The sequence below is a fragment of the Sphaeramia orbicularis genome, chromosome 22 (assembly GCF_902148855.1).
Source record: "Sphaeramia orbicularis chromosome 22, fSphaOr1.1, whole genome shotgun sequence".
Lineage (NCBI taxonomy): Eukaryota > Metazoa > Chordata > Actinopteri > Kurtiformes > Apogonidae > Sphaeramia > Sphaeramia orbicularis.
The window spans coordinates 20321678-20341294 of NC_043978.1; the positions used below are offsets into that span (position 1 = coordinate 20321678).

The 19617-nt window shown below is 40.4% G+C and overlaps 2 protein-coding genes across 2 annotated transcripts in view; one reads left to right on the forward strand and one right to left on the reverse strand.

Moving 5' to 3' along the window:
• mnat1 (MNAT1 component of CDK activating kinase) overlaps positions 1-15703 on the forward strand; it is a 37697-nt gene extending 21994 nt beyond the window's left edge. Inside the window, exon 8 of the mRNA XM_030126811.1 lies at positions 15384-15703. Coding sequence (XP_029982671.1) covers positions 15384-15504 — 121 coding nt within the window. The 3' untranslated portion in view covers positions 15505-15703. The remainder of the gene's footprint in view (positions 1-15383) is intronic.
• Positions 14243-19603, reverse strand: trmt5 (tRNA methyltransferase 5). Its single transcript, XM_030126799.1, has 5 exons — positions 19548-19603; positions 18794-19392; positions 17499-17623; positions 16701-17340; positions 14243-16153 (listed from the first exon to the last, which is right to left on the reverse strand). Exons 1-5 carry the CDS (start codon positions 19553-19555, stop codon positions 16101-16103), a joined length of 1425 nt encoding a protein of 474 aa, XP_029982659.1. The 5' UTR covers positions 19556-19603; the 3' UTR covers positions 14243-16100.
• Positions 19604-19617: the final 14 nt, after the last annotated feature.

Here is a 19617-nt window from a genome sequence, read left to right on the forward strand (position 1 = left end):
AGCGCTGCATGGCTGCCAGGAAAAAGAAGGGCCACGCCTCTTTCACTGTCTCTCCCCCTCTGTCAGCTGTACCTGAATAAATATGGGCTGAGCTGCACTCTTATATTAAAGACAGCTGCCTCAATACTGGAGTAGAGTAAAGGCTGCATGTTCAGGCAGCAGGGGCCTCCATAAGAGCCCATTCAGCTTCCATCTCAGTATCTACCCCCCACACTATGCGCACACACATACTTGCATACATATCCAGATGCTCCTCCCCCAGTGTGTAGAGGTGTGCATGATTTGCCACAGTGGATTGAACCCCTACTGTGTGAGGTTTCTCTAATGGCACTGCTGTGCTGTCCATCTCACTGACTGGCACACACCCAGAACCATGCGTGAGCAGTAAGAATTATGAGCAGACTATGAATGTAACACTACATCCCATGCTCCACATGTCCTGCCATGGCTTTTTACTTTTATGTTGAACAGTAAAAAGCCTTTAATAAACATAATCAAAGCACAAGTAAATACTCTTTTGGAGACACAAACAGAAACACATGATGTTTATGTTGACATGGCTGTCATATAATTCCTAGCACACAACAACCAAAGGCTGCAGCAGTAGAGCTTATAGCCATGTTATGGCCTGTTGATGGACATAACCTGACTGAAAGCACTTGTACACATCTTAATATACAACACTAATGATCCGTGCTTGCATTATATATGTATATACATTATATATACATGACCTCAGGTGCACGTGGTCGAAGTCCTAAGAATAATTTGACTGCTTGTCTGTTTTTGTTTTTGCTTGTGTGTAGATTAGCATCTGAGTTTGTTTCTACCAGAATACTTTTTAAGCTCTGACTATGTAGGCGATGAAAGACTGACTGGGATCTTGGACAAGAACAAATCTTATGGGGGGAAAAATAGGGGAAAGAGAAATTGGCTGCGGAGCGTTGAAAAATTCAACTCAAACCTCAAGTGCTGACAATGAAAGCTAGCCAGAACAGTTGTTTGTGTTGGCATAGGTTGCCCTGAAATTAGCCCATCTCTCTCTGACAGAGGTTGCTCAATGTGCTTTGCCAAATGCCAGTGTGTATAATATTTTGAAGTTTTGCCTCCTCCCCCACTCCACACTGCTTTCTATAATTGGTGGAAAAAGTGAGGTTTTCTGTTGGGAGCGCTTGTCAAGCATCCGTCTCTTTTCGGTGGGGTGAAGGGGAGCAGCTGAATGAGCAGAGTGTTTAGTCTGGAGCTCCTCTCTTGGGGATGCACTTCTCCGCACGAGGAAGTAGTTCTGAGTGCAGTTTCTTCCCCCAAAACAGACTTTAGTCACTAGCTCTGAGGGGTCACATGATGATTGGTAGTTTGCACTGAGATTAATTCATAAGCCATTCAATAACCAATATATGTCCTTATAGACATATACATACAAAAGTACATGAATTACACGCAAAAATGAAGACTAGCTGGTAGGGGTTGACGTATTATGAGCCTAGTCAGTTATTAGGTCTGTTAGCCAGCAAATTTACGATTATCTGTACTCCTTCTCTAATGCAAGAAAATTGATTTAAAATTGTATACTTTGGCTCTGATGCAGCCACCACTTTGCAACATAGTGAGCAGCTCTGGTTTCTGCATCTCATTCTGGTGGTGCCGAAATCATACTTCTAATTGAAAAAATACAAGGTATGTTTATGTTTATTTAATAAAATTCCACAAACATTTTTTAGTTATTAGAATTTCCATTTGTAAGAAAAGCTGCTGATAACGCCATTTGTTTTTAATAAAATATTGAAATGTTCTCTTAAATGAACTACATTTTTAAAGCAGGGGTGATTGAATAATACTGATAATTGTCATGATCTAATTTTCAAATATAACATGTTCCATAAATGTTTTATGTATTATCAGTGTTTATGCAGTACTCATCTGGACCATTTATGCACATCTTGTCAGCCAGTAGAGGGCTAAAATATGCTAGTGTGTGCAATTCAGCTTCACCACAAAGAAAAATAAGGCTAGTATATTCTGTTGCTTACAGTGGCTGAGAAGTTTGCTCTACCTCACATTTGTGAAAAGATCAGCTGTTTGGCAAATCCAGTTTGTAATATTGAGAAATAACTAGTGGTGAAATTTCATATTGCAATCATAAATGCCCTTTGCCTCACCCACCCTGTGGTGGATGCTAAAAACACAAGTGTCCCTCGATAGTATTGGTATGTTTTTTCTGTTATGGGTTTTTTAGGTAAGGAGAATTAACTCGGGTTCACTCTCAAACATAGGTGACAAATGATGTATCTAATGACTGGATGTAAGGTGCTGTAAAATAGACTCCAGGAAGTCTGTGATGAAGTACTGTAGAAATATGGCAGTGCAATATGGACTCTGTTATTATATCTCCAGATGGAGTGTCTACTGCCACAAACACACAATAATTCCTATTTTCACTGTTAATGATCACTATGGCATCACTGCAAGTTAAACTGTAAAAGAGTGTAGCAGGACATGAAGTTGAAGGGTCTTAATCACCTTGAAGAGGGTTGTTTTTATATAATGACTGCCACTTTACACAGTTGCCCACTTATCACACATCTACCTATTAAAGAAATGAGTTATTTCATAACAAATAATAATTAATAAAATAATTTATTTTAAAACTATTTCTCATGTCAGTCCTTTGGCCATAAAAACAGAAATTATATACCATAGATTTGCATATTCAATAAAGCTGTTTAATAGACACTAAAGAAAATGTAATAATGAATATTAGAGACTAATTCTGCAGGAAGATCCCCCTTAATCATAGACTGAACCTTTTAACTATGTGGTTTCTTCAAATTTCACTCAGGCCAAATAGTCTAGCATTTATTATGATACTTAATAATATCGACGGTTGACAATTTTTTTTATACTGATAATTTTTTTGGTCAAATCACCCAGCCTTCATCTTAATGCCATTTCAAATTCTGTGTTGAAATTTGTGTTACCAAATTTTCACACCAAGATTAGAATTTTTGCTGCAACTGTACATTTGTTCCAAATATCCCCGAAAAACCCTGTATCGGTCAGCCCCTACTAGCAATGTTTAACATGTACTTAAGGAGGCTTGCGCACTGTTCTGGTTGAGAGCCAGGGGTTAATGGGTCTCTGAGTGATGCTCTCCTCTTCCCTGTGTTCCTTAGTTTTCCAAGCATCCCTCGGTGTCTGCGTGTTTATATCATTAGTGTGTATTTGTTTGTTTTGTGTTGTGTTGGCTTATACTGCATGTTAAGTGCTTTGGTAGGAGGGAATTGAAATATCCACAATTGTCAGTGGTGCCATCACAGCAGCCCTCAGTTCCTGGCAGCCAGCTTTGCTCGCCTCTCCCTGCCGGCTTGGCCTGACTCCAGAGCGAGACTCTCCATCTTTCTAGCTATGGTCTCTCTGGCCAAGAGCACTACCACTGACCCTGGATTTGGCTCTTACACTAGGCAAGCCTACTAAACATGGTCCATAGAGAACTCATGAATCCATTTCTGCCATCACTAAATTGGAGTATATGAGGTTTAAATTGCATACAAATCATTCTTTCCTTCCCCTACATTCCCTTCTCATTCTGTGATGAAAGTGCAAGTCAACCATTACTTTTTTTCTTTAATATGCAGAGGGCGTTGCTCCAGAGGAATCTCTTGACTTGAAATGGCCCTGAATAGCTTCTCCGTGGATCCCAGGTTCTCTGATCCCTGCAGGGTGCAGATCCATCTGATGGGCCTGACGGGCCTGGAAGGGGAAGGGGGAAAGAGAGCATAGGTCACTGACCACAGGGAACCTGAGGTGCAGCACCAGGCAGTCAGAGTGCTGAGACTGACAGGAGCAGAGTGATGGCACCTTGGAGAGACGAGTCTCGTATTCTGGGCCTCAAATAGTCATGCACTCACGCACAATCACAGCTTTGATGCTTAAGTTATGAGCTGAAGACTGAGGCGCCGGTTAGCATGACCTCACATGAACTCCCTCAAGAGCAGCGGTCTTTGATGTGCTTGTACTACTATTAGATAATGTCTCAAGGCACATATTTTGTTCTCATTCAGCCAATTAAAATATTCTGTGATGCTGCCAAATAGCACCATGTATGGGAAAATGGTTTATTTGGCTCTTGAATAACAATAGGGCTTTCCCTCAAATACTTGGGGTTGCCACCATAACCAAGACCTGAAGCTGAACTTGGTTTCTCAGATATTTGATATCTTCCATTCTTCCACAGTACACACTCTATGCACATGTCAGTGTTTTGTGTTACTAGATCCAACGTAGTCAGTAACTATAGTCTGCAATACAGTGCTTCTCTCACCCTTTAAGTGCTTCCATGGCTTAGCTCAAAAAACTAGACTGCCACCACAGATTTAGAATTTGCATATCCAAAAGAGACTTCTGGCGCTAGAAAAGTGTGGAGGCTCGACTCTGGCTATTTGACTTGCAAACCTGTCTGTGTCAACAACATGTACCATCCTCACTCTCAGCGCACAGCAACAGCCTAGTTTTGATTCTCTGCCTCTCATACTGTAGGTACTCCTCGTTACTAACTAGATCAGAAACAGAGTGAAGCGCAGCCATTGTCTGGTTCTCCTCCAGCCCCCACCCAGGCCATTATCCTGTCTGTCTCAGTAAACAGACCATTAACAGACAGAGCTGGTGGAGGCAAGATCACTATTGTTTTCCCTCCCATAGATCTGTGCAAATATTGATCTTCTCTTGAAGTATGAGTCAAAATAAGCATGCGCTGTCATTGACTGGAGGCTTTTTCCTTGTGGGTGAGTCATTTTTGACCCATAGCGCAGGCGAAAACAGAAGGGGACATTACAGAATGACAAAGCAAAGGATAGATTTGTCTTATGTGTGTATTCTGGTCATCTGAAAGAGGTCTGCTTTTAGTGTTATTGTTTTTCCTGTGTGGGCTCTGTGCCAGACAGACCAGCAGTCTCCTCCTGAGATGAACCCAGGCCAGGCTAAACCAGGCCATCGCAGCTGAAGGAGACACCTGATGTGCAGGGGACTCCAGCCCATTTTGCCACCCGGTTTATTTGTGTCTCAGCCTAGAGGCGGCAGGGTCAACGCCCACCCGGCACAGGGTGAGGGGATGTCTCCTGACTATTTTAACCTACACTGATTTGTGTGAAGGTTTGCAAAGCAGCCGTTTACTGTCTAGGGTTGCATGTTTTGATTCTGACAGTGCTCATAACCACGCATACATGAGCACACACCATCAAACTAAAACTCTTCGACCCTGGGGCAAAGGCCTCGCCATGTACAGGGGGATTAGCAGGCTCATTTTCTCCTCTTAAGAGCTGGAGAAAGAAAACAAACTCCTGTCATGTTGAGCTTGGCTGTGTGGACTTGCCACCTCACAGGAGGAGGTACTTCCCCACTATGATGTATGAATTATCACCCTCCCTCTCCTCTACCTTTCCCTGCCTTTTTGTGTCCTTCCACCCCCTTTCTTTCCCATCTTTCTCCCTAATTGAAATCCTCTTTACCTCTCCCCTGTGCTTGAGGTGTTTCGGTAACTGATACCTGTGGAGGTGAATCCCCCTGGGGAAAACTCTATTCTTCCACTTTGTATCGCTGCTCTATTCCCAGAATGTTACATCTGACTGTTAAGGCGCCTTTGCTGTATGCGTGCATGGGTGTGCCTTCAGCTAGCAGCCATTTACTGAACAGCATATGTCCTTCTATTGTTTATGGCCCCATTTGGTTAACGATGACACTTATGTCATGTCATTATCCTCCCCATCCAGTCCGGTTTGCTCCCCCTCCTCTTTCCTCTCCACTCTCCAGGGGACAAAGTTATCAAATGGCAGCTCAGGAGACGAAAGAAAGATGCTCTGTGTATCAAGTGGCTAGCAGGGTGTGTGATGTGCCTCCCTTAGCCCCTTCTGCTGCAGTTAGGTGTAAAGCATTTACACAGCCAGGCTGTCAGTCAGCCTCTACTGCCCCCATCAGGTTAGACTGAAGAGGTGCAACACGAAGACACTACAGAGGCCTGGATGAGTAGTGACAGGTGACGTGTGGAGCAGGAAGTAAAGGCACGTTTGGGTGCTTCTTGCACAATAGGCCTTTATCTGGGGAACCTCCACAGTGCTATCTTTGAGAAACCCAAAACAAATGGGACTCTTTGTCATTATCACAGCTTGAAGATTGTCTGCCACCTCATATGGGAATATATTTTTATAAGTGTGAACATCAAGTGTCACCTAAAACTTCTGTTAACACTTTAAACATGTAGCCAAGTGTCAGTGATACCCTCCACCATCTCCTTTTGGGATGCACAGAGGCAGACTGTGCGTGGTGATGATAAGACGCACGATAATGGATAAGGGGTCTTTAGGCTTGTTCGGATATGATGTAACCACATTTACCCACCCCTCCACAATCAACAACTTGAGATAATCTAGTGGACAGTGGGTAGGAAGATCTGTCTCACACACTTGCACGTCCCAAAGGAAGCTGCATTCAGTGGAAGAGAGAATGACCTCTGACCTGCTGTGATGAAAGACCGCTGTTGACAGATATAGTATACCTGTGAGAGTCTTCTGTGTTTGGCTTGTCTGCAGGGGTTTTTGTTTCTGGACCACAGCCTGGACCAATTCACACATATATGCTGGTCAAATTCTCATCCCATCTCTTCGCCCCTGGTATCGATACAAACAGCTTTGCCCTTGAATAAACATATATTCACACTCATATGAATTGTGTAGACATATGGGGGCAAAAGCACACATCCACATAATGCACTCAGTGTGCTGTGTGTCTCGCAGGGGTATATTTTCTCTCAGGGCAGAGTGTGGGAAGGCGGGGCAGATGGGGTAGTAATGCTGTGAGTGAAACTGGAGCTGCTTAAGGAATGCAGGGGGTGTTTTTGGAGGACTGGAGTAGAGTTTGGGGTTGAAGGGGAGGGTGACTTAAGGGGTAGGATGGGTGATTAGGGGGTGACAGCTGAGTGCTGACCCCTCTATAATGACAAATCATCTGGCAGGTGTGTGGCTCTGCCCCCCTCTTCTCCAGCCCCCATCATTCCCAGGCTAGGAATCCTCAACCACTGCTGGAGCAGAGCGCTAAAGGAAGACTTCCGGACATTCTCTCTGCAATCCAGCAGGCTCACGACTGGCCTTTCAGAATTATGAGGCAACCTCCCTCAGATATAGTCTGTCCCAGACTTGTCAGCTGCCTTCTTTGACCACTACACACTCCAATCTAAGCTCCTACACTTTATTAAACGTAGCTAGTGAGGCTTCAGTCCTTGAATCCATCTTGGGTAAAGTATGGCTTATTGATTTACATTTGGAGACATAATTTCCCCTTCTACTGTTGATTCAACAAAAATTTAGAGTTTATCACCCCTGCCTGTCTGAAAGTCAGCATTCCCTGTTTGGGTAATGAATCATGCCGATGACAAGCTGAATCCAAAAACCCTCTGATCCTTTTTTGCTGTAAAAACAGTGCTGACCTTGGATCAGTGAGGGTGCTGTGAAAGTGAACAGGTGCCAAACCGAGGTCTGGTCTCAGGTCAGTACCGTGACTTTAGAGGAGTGTAACAACAAAACCAACAAAACCTCAACTTATAGATTCACCCAGTTATTCAAACAGACAAAGCTCCACAGAAAAGACATTTTTAGATCATGGGGGGAAGTAGTGAACTCTTTCATCCAAAGTACCAGTCCAACAGAGTAAAGAAATACTCTATAACAAGTAAAAGTCATAGTTGCATAAATAACAATATTATCTGAAAAATTAATGAATGTGTGAAAATAAAGTAAAAGTGCAGGTTTTGCCTGTCTATTATTATTATTATTATTATTATTATTATTATTATTATTATTATTATTATACGTGACATAGTAGATTATAAATAGTGAAACATCAGTGGTGCCGCAGCATGTTCATGTTGGAGCTGCTGGAGATGGATGTTGAACTGGAGGTTGAACTACTTTATATCCACTTTTATAAGTAGAGACACCAGATAAGTCTAAGGGCTCACCACATGATCAACACCGGTCAGATACACACAAATCTGTTTTCTGTTTGTGGACTTTTCCCTCTTTCATTTTGGCCTATATGAACTTTCGTTGAAATGAAACCATGTGAGAAATTTTGAGGAAAAATCGCTCTTTGGAGGAGCTGTTAACAACTCATAGATATCTGAAATGTGATCTGACAACACTTTGCTTTTTGTGTCAGAACCCCAAAAGCCTGGAAACCACTGGTTTCATCAGTATGTTACATTTTAAAAGTTTGTTATATTATCCATTGTATAAAATCCCCTGAGGAGACACTGAAGCTTTCAGATGAATGTAGTTTGAATAAAAAATACAGTATGAGTTCCCTTTGAGCGCCAGTGGAGTAGAAGAATAAAAGAGCATAAAATGGAAATACTCGTGCACAAATACCTCAAATTTGTTGTTTAGTGAAGTACTCGTGTGTAGTTATTTACAGCTACTCTACTATCACAGGCCTCTATTCTTTCCGATTACACCTGAACTTCCACAGCTCCTCTTAATCCAATTCCAGCCAACACATGATTGTAGACAAATGGCCTGATGCAGTCTGCATGTCCGTCATATCCTCATATCCATGTGTCCTCACTGCTGTTTCCCTGAAGAACCCAAACACGTTTCTTTCCACAGCAGCGTGGCCGATCCCAAACACAAAGAGGAGACACACACATTCTCAGCTGGAAATCACGCGGAACCTGCCGGAACATTTCACCACTTATCTTTTCACTTTGAATTAGAGATGGGGCTCTGTGGTGTTTTCCAGGCAGCGGGAGTGGGGAATACTTTCAGGGGTCCCACCAGGAAAATTTCTGACCGTTATTAGCATTAGCAGCAGACATTGGCCAGGTATTCAGAGTTCCAGACCCAAGTGGAAAAATGTTGTTAGCACTGAATAATTTTGATCCAACAGCACTTTATGAAGGAAAGAGTCAGTGTCTCCATGAGACAGCAAGCATACGTAGAAACTGAAAATAATATTAGCAGTAATATTGCAGTCATCTTCTTTTTCAATCGCTTGTTATGCTTTTCAGTTTACAGATTATCAGTGGTGGAATATTGGAAGTATTTTACTCAGTTTTTGAGTATTTTAATTTTGTCCAGCTTTATACTTCTAGTCCACTGCATCTCAGAGCCAAATATTATTCTTTTTACTCAACTATATTTGTCTGAAAGCTTGTCATCTCCTTTCTGTCTAGTGAAAATCACCAATCTCCAAATGTGGTTAAGGATGAAGTGTTATTTTTTGGGTTTTTAAAAAATTCTCTTTTTATTTATTTACTCATGAAAAGTTGACTTTTTTGTTTTAAGAGATGTATATTACTTACAACAACACTACAAATGCATAATGATCTTTTACATTATAATGCATCGGTGTAGATTAATCTACCAGCAAAATGTAATGCCTCAAATGTGGTCTGACTTAAATATCAACCTCAGTAAAATGCAACACACACAGTAATGCAGCAGTAATATGAATCCAGAAACATTAGACCCACATGGTCCATTTTACTGCACAATGAAAGTACATGCTTCAACTTGGGGAGGGTTTTGATGCAAAACTTTTACTTATAGTGGACTTTTTTCCTGTCACCAAAGCAAAAGATTAGTACATTTTACACTCACACTGCAGTTGATTCCAAAATGGTATTACAATATTTCATGTATCTTGTTTAAGCCGAGGGAGAAAATTCTCACAAAACATACATTATTTATTCTTCTGCGTCTGTACTAATGGAAAACCCCCTGTCATATTCCCTTGTGGCGATCGCCGTCTAACACGCACACTGTCATACCGTGTCATTCAGCTGTCTTCATCACCTGCACTCGTCTATTCCCGCTCCCCCTAAGCGACATAATGGGCCAGTCCAAAGTGACCCATATTTACCCAATAATACGAGGCTTTGAAAAGACCCATATCGAGTTGCAGCTAATGCTCCAGTGGGGCCCGGAGAGTGAAAGATGTTACCGGCCGAAACAGCTTGGGTTTCAGGGCCTTGCGAACAAAAGGCAGTCCAGTCCTCAGAGAGAGAAAGAAAAAGAAAGAAAGAAAAGAGGGGACGGGGAGATGATGGGGTGGGAGGGCGAGGGGAATGTTAGTGCACACGGTGAAACAGTAGCGTCAGAGGGGATAGAGGCATGGGTTTCTTGGGGTTAAAGTGTATATATGTTGTACTACATGTCTAAATTTGCATCTCTGTCTATGGTTGAAGGCAGGGGGAGACATACTTTAGAAGTATGGAATTATCTTTTTACTGGCTTCATAAAAATACACGTGATACAACATATCATTTACAGAGTGATACATGAACACGAAGACCATTTGATCCTTAAAGGGGTTATATGGGGTATTGATATTCCTAAGTATCAGCAGCAGGGGGAAGTCTTACAGTTACCAAAACCACCAAGAATTTAATGCTGCGTCTCCACTGACTGTATCACTCACTGAATTAAGTGTGAAACTCATTGTTTACACATATTTGTATTAAGGTATCATCAGGTTTTCTCCTTCAAGCAGAAATTGAGTCAGGCAAAATAACACTGCATCGTCCAGTCTTCACGTGTTGCGTTAGCTGATAGTTTACTTTATAACTCTGTTAGCTATATAGGTGCTTCTATGAAACTGGTACCTAAAAACAGGACATGGGGGCTAAAAATTCAAACAAGATGTAAACTAATGTAATGAGGCAAGTTTGGAAGCACTGTGGGTCTATTTTAAAAATAAATACTGACATAAAAGAGAAACTATTTTTCAGATAAAACACATTTTTATATTATTTTTTACATTATTTTTTTATACAAAAATCCGCATGTAACACGGTCAGAAGGACACGAAAGTTACGTGTTACTATTTTTTTAAAATATCTTTTTATTCTGTCACAGGCACATTTAGGGAATTTAACTAATTATGCAAGGCAGAGTGTTTCACAAAAATGACCGCTGTTCCAAAGTCATTCACAATTTATTTGTATTTAAATGGACAAATGGGCAGGTTCTGCATGTAATGCAAATGGATACGATAGGTTACACACAAAACCTGGAATGAGAGTGAGATTCATGAAAAAAATGCATGTCTGGATTAGATAAACCACTAGTACCGTCACATTTAACACAGTGTCTTTTTTTATAGCGGTATATAAGACGATTTCAAGCCAAGTTTTCCAGATGAAATGCACTGACACCCAAGTAGCTTTTCCTGTCCCAAATTTGGTCCTTTTTCCCCCCCCAATATTATTAAAAATGTATTAATTTTGGGATGGCTCACAGCAAGAGTATAATTTTTTTTTGCATTTATCTGAGGTCATCATTAGATACATCCTGGGGGGAAATATGTCTAAATGTCTCTTTTATTATTGGGTCTAAAAAGCTGGCAAAGTTTCAGGTACCAAAATGAACTCAGTTTCATGGAAGCACCCATATGTAAATTATTAACTTACATAAAGAACTGTTTGGAATCACCAAACATGGTCAGAACTGTCACAGTTTAGTCTACACTGAGGATCAACAAAATGGCATCAAACATCACAACATAACATAGGGACATCATACTTTAATATCTCACCCTCACCTTTGATATTTTTATTGCCATGGTAGGTAGTGACTCACTACTCCTCCCTGTGGTCACATACATTCACAGTAACACATTTGTGAAGTTCAATTCATCCCTGTAATACCATACATTTTCATCTTTATGGAAAACACTCTAATGATACTTTTATGGCATTTTTACATATACTATATACAGCAACTTTAATGAGATGGAAGAAAAATATAAGATGTTTATAGAAAGTCTGGCTTGAACATGGAGACATGAAATCCATTGTGATCAGTTCCCAATAAATGGATCTTAAATTTAAAGCAGTTAATTCCATTACCAAGACATTATACACTTGGTCAATCCATTTTTCTGTACTAGGTGTTTCTTTTCAGCCATTTGTTAATTGGGAGCGTTTTAATGCCAACAGTAATCTCTTATCCATCCTCCTCTGCATGAGTTCTTCTGGAAGCTCAAAGTCATTTTTTGCCAATGACAAAAAACTCTTCAGGATGTTATAAATTTGTGACCAGAATGGGATCTCAGCGGGGCAGCTCCAGAATATCAGTTCCCACAACATCTCCAGTAATCTTGCTGATGAGAATATGGTTTCTTTTGGGAATGGAGTACAAAAATAATCTCTCCAACAGACAGAACTCTTCAGCCATTTTTTGAAGGCCTCTTTCCATTTTGCAAGTGTAATAATTCTGTTTTAATTTACCTGCGGATTGTGTTTTCTTTTTTAAGTCAAGTGTGCAGTTTTTAATAGATTTCCGGTCTCGGCACGTCTCGGTTGTTGTCGGTCCACTCCTGATGTTACACCGTGGTCGAGTACAGTCATGTGAAAAGAGTTGAATTCAGCATCTAGAGCTGGTTGTGTGTATGGAGTGGGTCTTTACAGGAAGATGCGGATACAGCCGCTGAGTTAATGGAGCAGAACTGAACTAACCTCAGTGTTAGGGGTGAGCAGAGGGCAGACAGGGTTGGTTTAAGAGGAGAGGGTTCGTGATGATGATACCCAAAGGTGATTTCACCTCATATCCTCCCTCCTCTCTCTACTTCCCACTCTCCCCTCACCTCCCCCACCTCCATGTTCTCTTTTTGCTCTCCTGCGCTGCATCTCCTCTGGGGCAGGCAGGTATAAAGTTACACAGAGCTCTCAGCTTTCTTGGAAGGAATGACCACATGAGTAGCTTGGGGATTAGATTAGCAGGAAGAGCAGACTTAGCCAGGCTGTAAATAGCCCACTTTTTTCACCATTAAAAAGGCCCAGTACAATATAATCAATAGATAGCACTCATCTGATGCAGGAAGCCATATGAGAAGATCTCCCTCAAGTGCTCTGAAGGACAGGCTACAGAAGCTCGGGCCTAATGAAGTTATTATTAATCACTGGGCCTCCTGTTTTGAACTTGTGTGTTGTTTCTCTAGTGGGTGATGAGTGGTCTTTGTGTGTGAGATCTGATTGACATCTTGTGTTGTTCTTCTCACTTTCACTTTCTTTTGCAAGATTTTGTCAAGGTCATCTGGTGCATTGGCTGATCAACATCACAATTAATTCACACAATGATAATCATCTCGATGCAATCCCCTAAACAAGTCATTCATCACATTTTATGCAGCGTGAATTTCTCTGGCTCTCTTTTAATGACGTCATTTTGGCCTTTGTTAAGGCTCTCTTTATTAACGTTTACAGTGATTTACTTTCATTTTTTTAGTAAGAGATTTTATGTTTATTTCTGCCAAATCTGCCCAGTGCAGTTTTTTTTATTTACAAAGTTAAAAGTTCCAGTGTTCAGTGCCTGTAGTTATTATTAGGTGTATGCTGTGGATAGAGTGGCATACAATGATTTAATAATTTAATTAACTAATCAGTTATCAACTACTAAGAACCTATCAAGTAATTGTCAGCTTTTTGATAATTAATTTATCTGAGTATTTTTTTTAAAGACAAAAGTCAAAATTCTAGCTTCTTAAATTTGTGTGAATTTGTGTGTGTAGTGATATTTTTAATTGACACTGAGCAGATAAAAGCACTGTGTAAAACATGCAAAATGAGAATCGTGTCACATATTTTTTTAGATTTTTTTTTATTCCAGTTTAAGTTTACGTTTGACAAAATGATTTTAAAATTATCAGTAATCTGCTTTTTTTTCTTGTGTCTTCTGTCCAGAATAATCACAATATGACTGTTTCATAAAACCATGCAGTCCTGCTTATGACAATAAAGTGAATATCTTTACTTGGTTACTCCTACTCCCTATCAGACATGTAATGTTATGGAGACAGGTATTTATTTATTTTATATAATTTTATATTATTTTATATCTTGAGAATTTGTTCCATAGCGTATTATGTCTGATCTAGACTGTATTATTGCATGTAAAAAAAAAAAAAAAAATCTAATGCTAGTCCACTGGAACAAACAAGACATTTGAGGACATGTGAGGAAGATTTGGAAAATATAGATTTTATGCACCAAACCAATGACAAATAAATTGGAAAATGATTAAATTATTGTCAGTTGTTAAATGATTGTCAGCTGCAATGTTAAATCGTTAATCATCAGCTAAGTTTTCACTATTGTGACCAAAACTACACCAACTTAAATGTCTTGTTTATTTATTTCTCTCCAATGACAGAAAAGTGAATATTATCATCATTTTGAGCTTTGGGAAAAACTTTTTTCCTGACATAATTTGTCAACAAACAAATACATTTGACATGTTACTGAGACGATTAGTTGCCATCCTAATCATGACCACCCAACTTTTATAATATTCACAAATGTCTTTTTTTATATATATATATATATCTCAGACGCATGTCAAAGTCTGTTTCAACTTTATTTTCCATGAACTTTTTACTGTGTTACAAGAAAGCCACCAAAGCAGCACATGATCTATTCAGCGTGTAGTCTCTCGGACACCTTTTTCTTGCTGTCCATCTCTCATTCACACACACACACACACACACGCCTCGACTCTCCGAGCCTCCCCACAGGTGTTGGGTTACTCTGTAAAGCAGCTTGAATGGGCACAGAAATCACAGAGGGCTGTCTATGCTCTCCATTCCCTTTTCACTTTGAAGTTTCGCTGGCTCACAGGAACAGAGGCCACAAAGCCAGGCTCGTGTGAGGGCTTTAGATGCACTCGGCCCGGACTATGATTTCTGCTCAGGAGGGGGGGAGGGTCGGGGGGTGGGAGGTGGTATCGACAGGCAGAGCTACGTGTTGTCTCAGTTGCTGAAGGTCTTTGCTTGTGCAGCTTTGTAGTCGGATGCAAAAAGGAAAGCTGCATATGTTATATGTACAGACGGCGTGTTTTGGTAGAGGAAGGATTAAAGTGGGTGGGGCCACAGGTCAGCTCCCCCCACACCGACGTATGATCTTAAGTAGAGGGGTATCTATCACAGTGGAGACTAAATTAACAGCTTGACTGTTTTTCTGCCTGTGAATGAATGTAAAAATAAACAGTGACTTTTGGCTTTACTTAAGAACCTGAAAAGGGGCTTTGGCAGGATACATCTGTAAGCACTTAAAAACTAAAAGACACCTATAATACTTTAATAGAGCCATGTTGGAGAGGCTTTTAGGCACAAGGTGTCCCAGTGTTAGTCTATGGGCATGTCTGTCTTAGCCGATCTCATCAAAGGGGTTCGGGTGAGCCAGAAAAAATAACTCTAGTGTGGATTTAATGAAGAATAAACTTACACTCAAGTTACACTCATAGGAACTACTTTTGAAACCAGGTCTCAGGCTGCCAGTCAGTCTCTTTATTTACAAAATACCTCACCGCTGTGACTGACGAGGGCTTTCTGTGTGTTCTCAGGTATCTGAACCACGTGCGGGCCGCCATGCCTCAGGACACAGCTGGAGGATACACCTCAGCTTTGGCGTGTCATCGAGCCATCCAGGATGCTTTCAGTGGGCTTTTCCCACAGAGAGGCTGAGCCCATCCACAGCTTAAACAGTGCGACAGCCAGTGGGTAGAAGTGTGACTGAACGATCCAGAAATACCACACAACTGCCACGATAGAGAGCCACAGCTGGTACAGTGAGCAGTGTTTTGATTCTTTTAGGAGTCAAGAGTGTACATTTTTTAGGTTTTGTTTATTTTTATATATTTAAATAAATTCCTAATGAAGAAAATGTGTCTGTCCAATATTTACAGATTTATTTAAAACTGAAATGTCATGACTTCAGACCAATGCACATCACAACATTGTTAAATTTTGGTATGAACAAAAGGGATATTACTAAAGCAGGATCGCAATTTTAAGATGCAACACCAAAAAAAGCATTCAACAGTTCAACAAAATGTCCTGGCCCAAGCATTGGCTGTGAGCTGTAAGGTCCCCAGTTCAACTCTAAATCCAGGTGAGTCTTGTTGCATAGAAAATCCCATCTCTTCTTTGTCTCCTTTTCCTGTCCCTTTTCAACTGTTCAATAAAGGCATACAAATGCCTGAAAACAAATAAAAAAAAGTAACTTAAAATAAAATCAACTTGTATTATCTGCATTCCTCAGAGTCAGATCAATCTGATTGTTATGTTGACTCCTCACATTTCTGTCTTTTTGGGGCTGGTTCTTCTCCAGATTCTGTGGATGATGAAACAAGAGTAAAAACACATGAGGAAACAGTCTTGGGGATAAAACATGCAGAATATCTTAATGTCAACTGTATAAATGAGTAATAGAAGTTTCTGCACATCCTTAAGATGTATTAAGTCTAATAATGTTAATTTTAGGCCGGTCTTAAAAGCTGGCTGAATTTGAATTTGTTGACAATGGAACCAAAAAATAAATAACTTTAAAAATGTTAAAGTTAGGAAAAAGGCAGAAGAGGCACATTAGAAGAAGAAATAAAAACACATCAAGAAACATGTACTATTACCTAATATGTTTTCTGTTTTCCAAGGGTAAAATTGCATTCATAATTAGACCTTAAATGTAACCTGCAGAAACTACAAATAAAACACAAACCACAAACTAAACAAAGACTGACGTGTGTTTGACAACAGGTACAGTGGACCTCTTCCTCTACTATAAACAACATCCTTTCTTGTCTTATCTTCTAAGTTTAGTTATAATATAGCAGTATTAATTTACATCAAAATCCCTCACCATTTTACACTTTCATACTCACCTGTCTGCTGAGGATCACTGCTGAAGAGGACCTCTTTAGGAACTGTGAAGCTCACACACAACATATCTTTGTTGGGTGCTACATTGCGCACAAAATGCACAGAGCACCCTTTCTCCAGGGGGAAGCCCAGGCTGCAGGATGCCCTCTGCACCATATCCATCTTAGGGTTTTCCTCTTTGGAGAAGCCGTAGCAGTGCACGGTGGGTAGGTTTTCATCAGAGGGAGCCTCCAGGTGCAGCAGGCCTCTGAACGCGTCCAGGAACTCTAGAGCTAAAGCGGGCAGGTTCATGACCACATGAATGCCAGCCTTTTCTTTGATCAATGCGGGCAGCTCCTGCTTTAGAGGGCCCTGGATGAAGGCTCTGCCATCCAGGTTAAAGGTTCTGACTTTGCTCTCCACCTTGTTGAGTTTGCAGTTGTGCTGTAGCCATCGATACGACTCTGGGTTGAGGTCATTAGCTAGAACGTTGGCACCAAAACGCGCAGCTGGAATGGCAAAGGGTCCAACACCAGCAAACACATCAAACACAGTATCACCACGTTTGACGAGCTGCACAATGCGCTGGTGCTCTGTGCTCAGACGGGGGTTCCAATATACACAAGAAAAATCAAACTCATAAGTCACACCGTTTTCTTTCACCTGCAACACAGACAGGAATAATAAACAAAAGAATACCAGTAAATGTGGATATAGTTGAGGGTAATATAATACAAACAGAACTATGCACATACTATAGATATTTATTTAATAACAGAAAATACATGAAGACTGTCAGCATAAATCAATAATTAACCTACTTTGGCTACCATGTTTTCCTCTCCAGCCAGCACCTCCATCTTGAAATAACGGTACGTGGAGTCGATCATGTTTGTCTTATTGACCACACAGGTAACACCAGGATTTTTATCCATGATGACTTGACCTGCAAGAGAAGAATCACCCTTTTATTGACATTACTGAGGTATGTAACATTTAGAGAATATTTTGCACCTCTGCAGTTTTTTCCTATGCAGTAGTAAGAGTACAGATGTGCAACTATGACAGAGGCACAGGAGATAATGTTGATCCAACAAACTACATATCAGAAGTGTGGGATCAAGTCACAAACTTGTCAATTTAACACTTAATTTCATATAATTGAGTACTTTACCGCTACTCAGTTTTGACTTAGAAATTTGCCACCTGACTAAATAAAACAGATAAAAATTATAATCATGTTTGTCTTGTTGCATCTTTTACATTGATTTTTCATCTTGGTGTGTCTTTTTTCCCATTTAACACCTCAAATAACTGTCTAGTTTCTTCCATTTTCATACAGGACCAATTGCAAACAAATGATTTGACATTTATCATAATTATTGATACACTGATCAGATTATTTTTTCATCAAATCACCCATCCCTTCTAACCATGCACTCAAAAGAAGTAGGTAAATATAACTGACTTTTATGATAAAACACATCTTTTATATATATATATATATATATATATATATATATATATATATATATATATATATATATATACCCATACACATTATCCCAGGGCCCTAATTGCACTGAATACTGCTGGACATTAATTAATTGTGTGGAATGCTGAATGTTGTCCAGAGTATATGATGATGTTTTATGTGTCTTTTATACTTCTAGGAACACTTTTTTATGCTGCTTTTTTTGTAGATATTTATGCCATCAGGGTTTTTCTTTTATATTTTAGTTTTACACTCTTTTATATACATTATTTATACTTTTTTATGGCACCTAGGCTGATTGAACTTTAATTTTGTTGTACCTGTACAATGACAATAAAGGCATTCTATTCTATTCTTCAATGAATGTTTTGATGTTTTTTTTGCAGTACCAGTAAATGTACCAGTAAATGTTAAGGCAGTTCATGATATGAGAAAATGGCAAACTTTTGGACACTTTTGGACTCCTGCTTTATAAATAATGACTTTTCCACAATAAACAAACAAAAAAGGAACAGATTGATGCATAAAAATTCACCAGACTACAGGAACTTAAGTGTTAGATGATCCAAATTTCTGGTTGTATACCCAGATGAGGACTGCCCCGGTCCTCCTTGCTCTCACCTATGAGGTTCTTGTATGGAAGCTGGTGGTCTCTCAGGTTCATGTGTGCGATGTGCCCCACACGGCTGAATGAAGTGGTCACATCCTGACCCAGAGGGAGCACAGCCTCCAGCACTTCTTCACTCTTCAGGTTGTCATAGGTGAGATGCAGCTCATAGTCCTGCAGCTCCTTTGTGACCTCGAAGGACCTGAGAGCCTCAGCTTCAACCTCACTAAAGGAGCTCGGAGAGGTAACTTTGTGTGGGTCCAGCAGTAATAAACGAAAATCACTGCTCTCCTCTGCATCCTGGACCACCCTAGGCACCCCTGGACGCTGAACAGTCGACTTTTTAAGGCTTTTCACTACTTTGTTTAAGACCCCAGTGGGGACCCGTAGAGCTGGGACAGTAATGGTTTGTGTGAAGGCCTCTTTGTCCAGTGAGGTCATACCCCGGACCTGAGGAGGAGGCTTATACAGTTTAGGCTCCATTCTGGATTGCACAATGGAGCCAGGGGAGGAAGAAGCCGGTCGCACAGCTGCAGAACACAGACTGCGGTGTCGAGTGGGAGATTTCACTTTAATGCGAGTTTGTATAGATACAGACACTCTGCTGAAGAACCTAAAATGACAAAAACACCGCTGTTGTGAGGACGGAAAGTAAACTAGGACACCATAACCATAAATTGAGTTTTACGTTTAACAACAACCACCAACCTGCACCTAATTTAAACATTATTTACAACCGTGTCGATAGAATTCACATTGAAAACTCACCTCAACATCCTCCGGTCTCAGGCATGCTTCCATTGCGTCATCAGTAGTCGACCAATGCAGCGATTCTAAT

Excerpts from the sequence above, each read along its gene's own strand:
- trmt5 (XM_030126799.1), bottom strand. Across the intron at positions 17,624-18,793 it reads TCCATACAAGAACCTCATAG|GTCAAGTCATCATGGATAAA; the intron begins GTGAGAGCAAGG and ends CTTCTCTTGCAG. Across the intron at positions 16,154-16,700 it reads CAGTGATCCTCAGCAGACAG|AATCTGGAGAAGAACCAGCC; the intron begins GTGAGTATGAAA and ends CATCATCCACAG.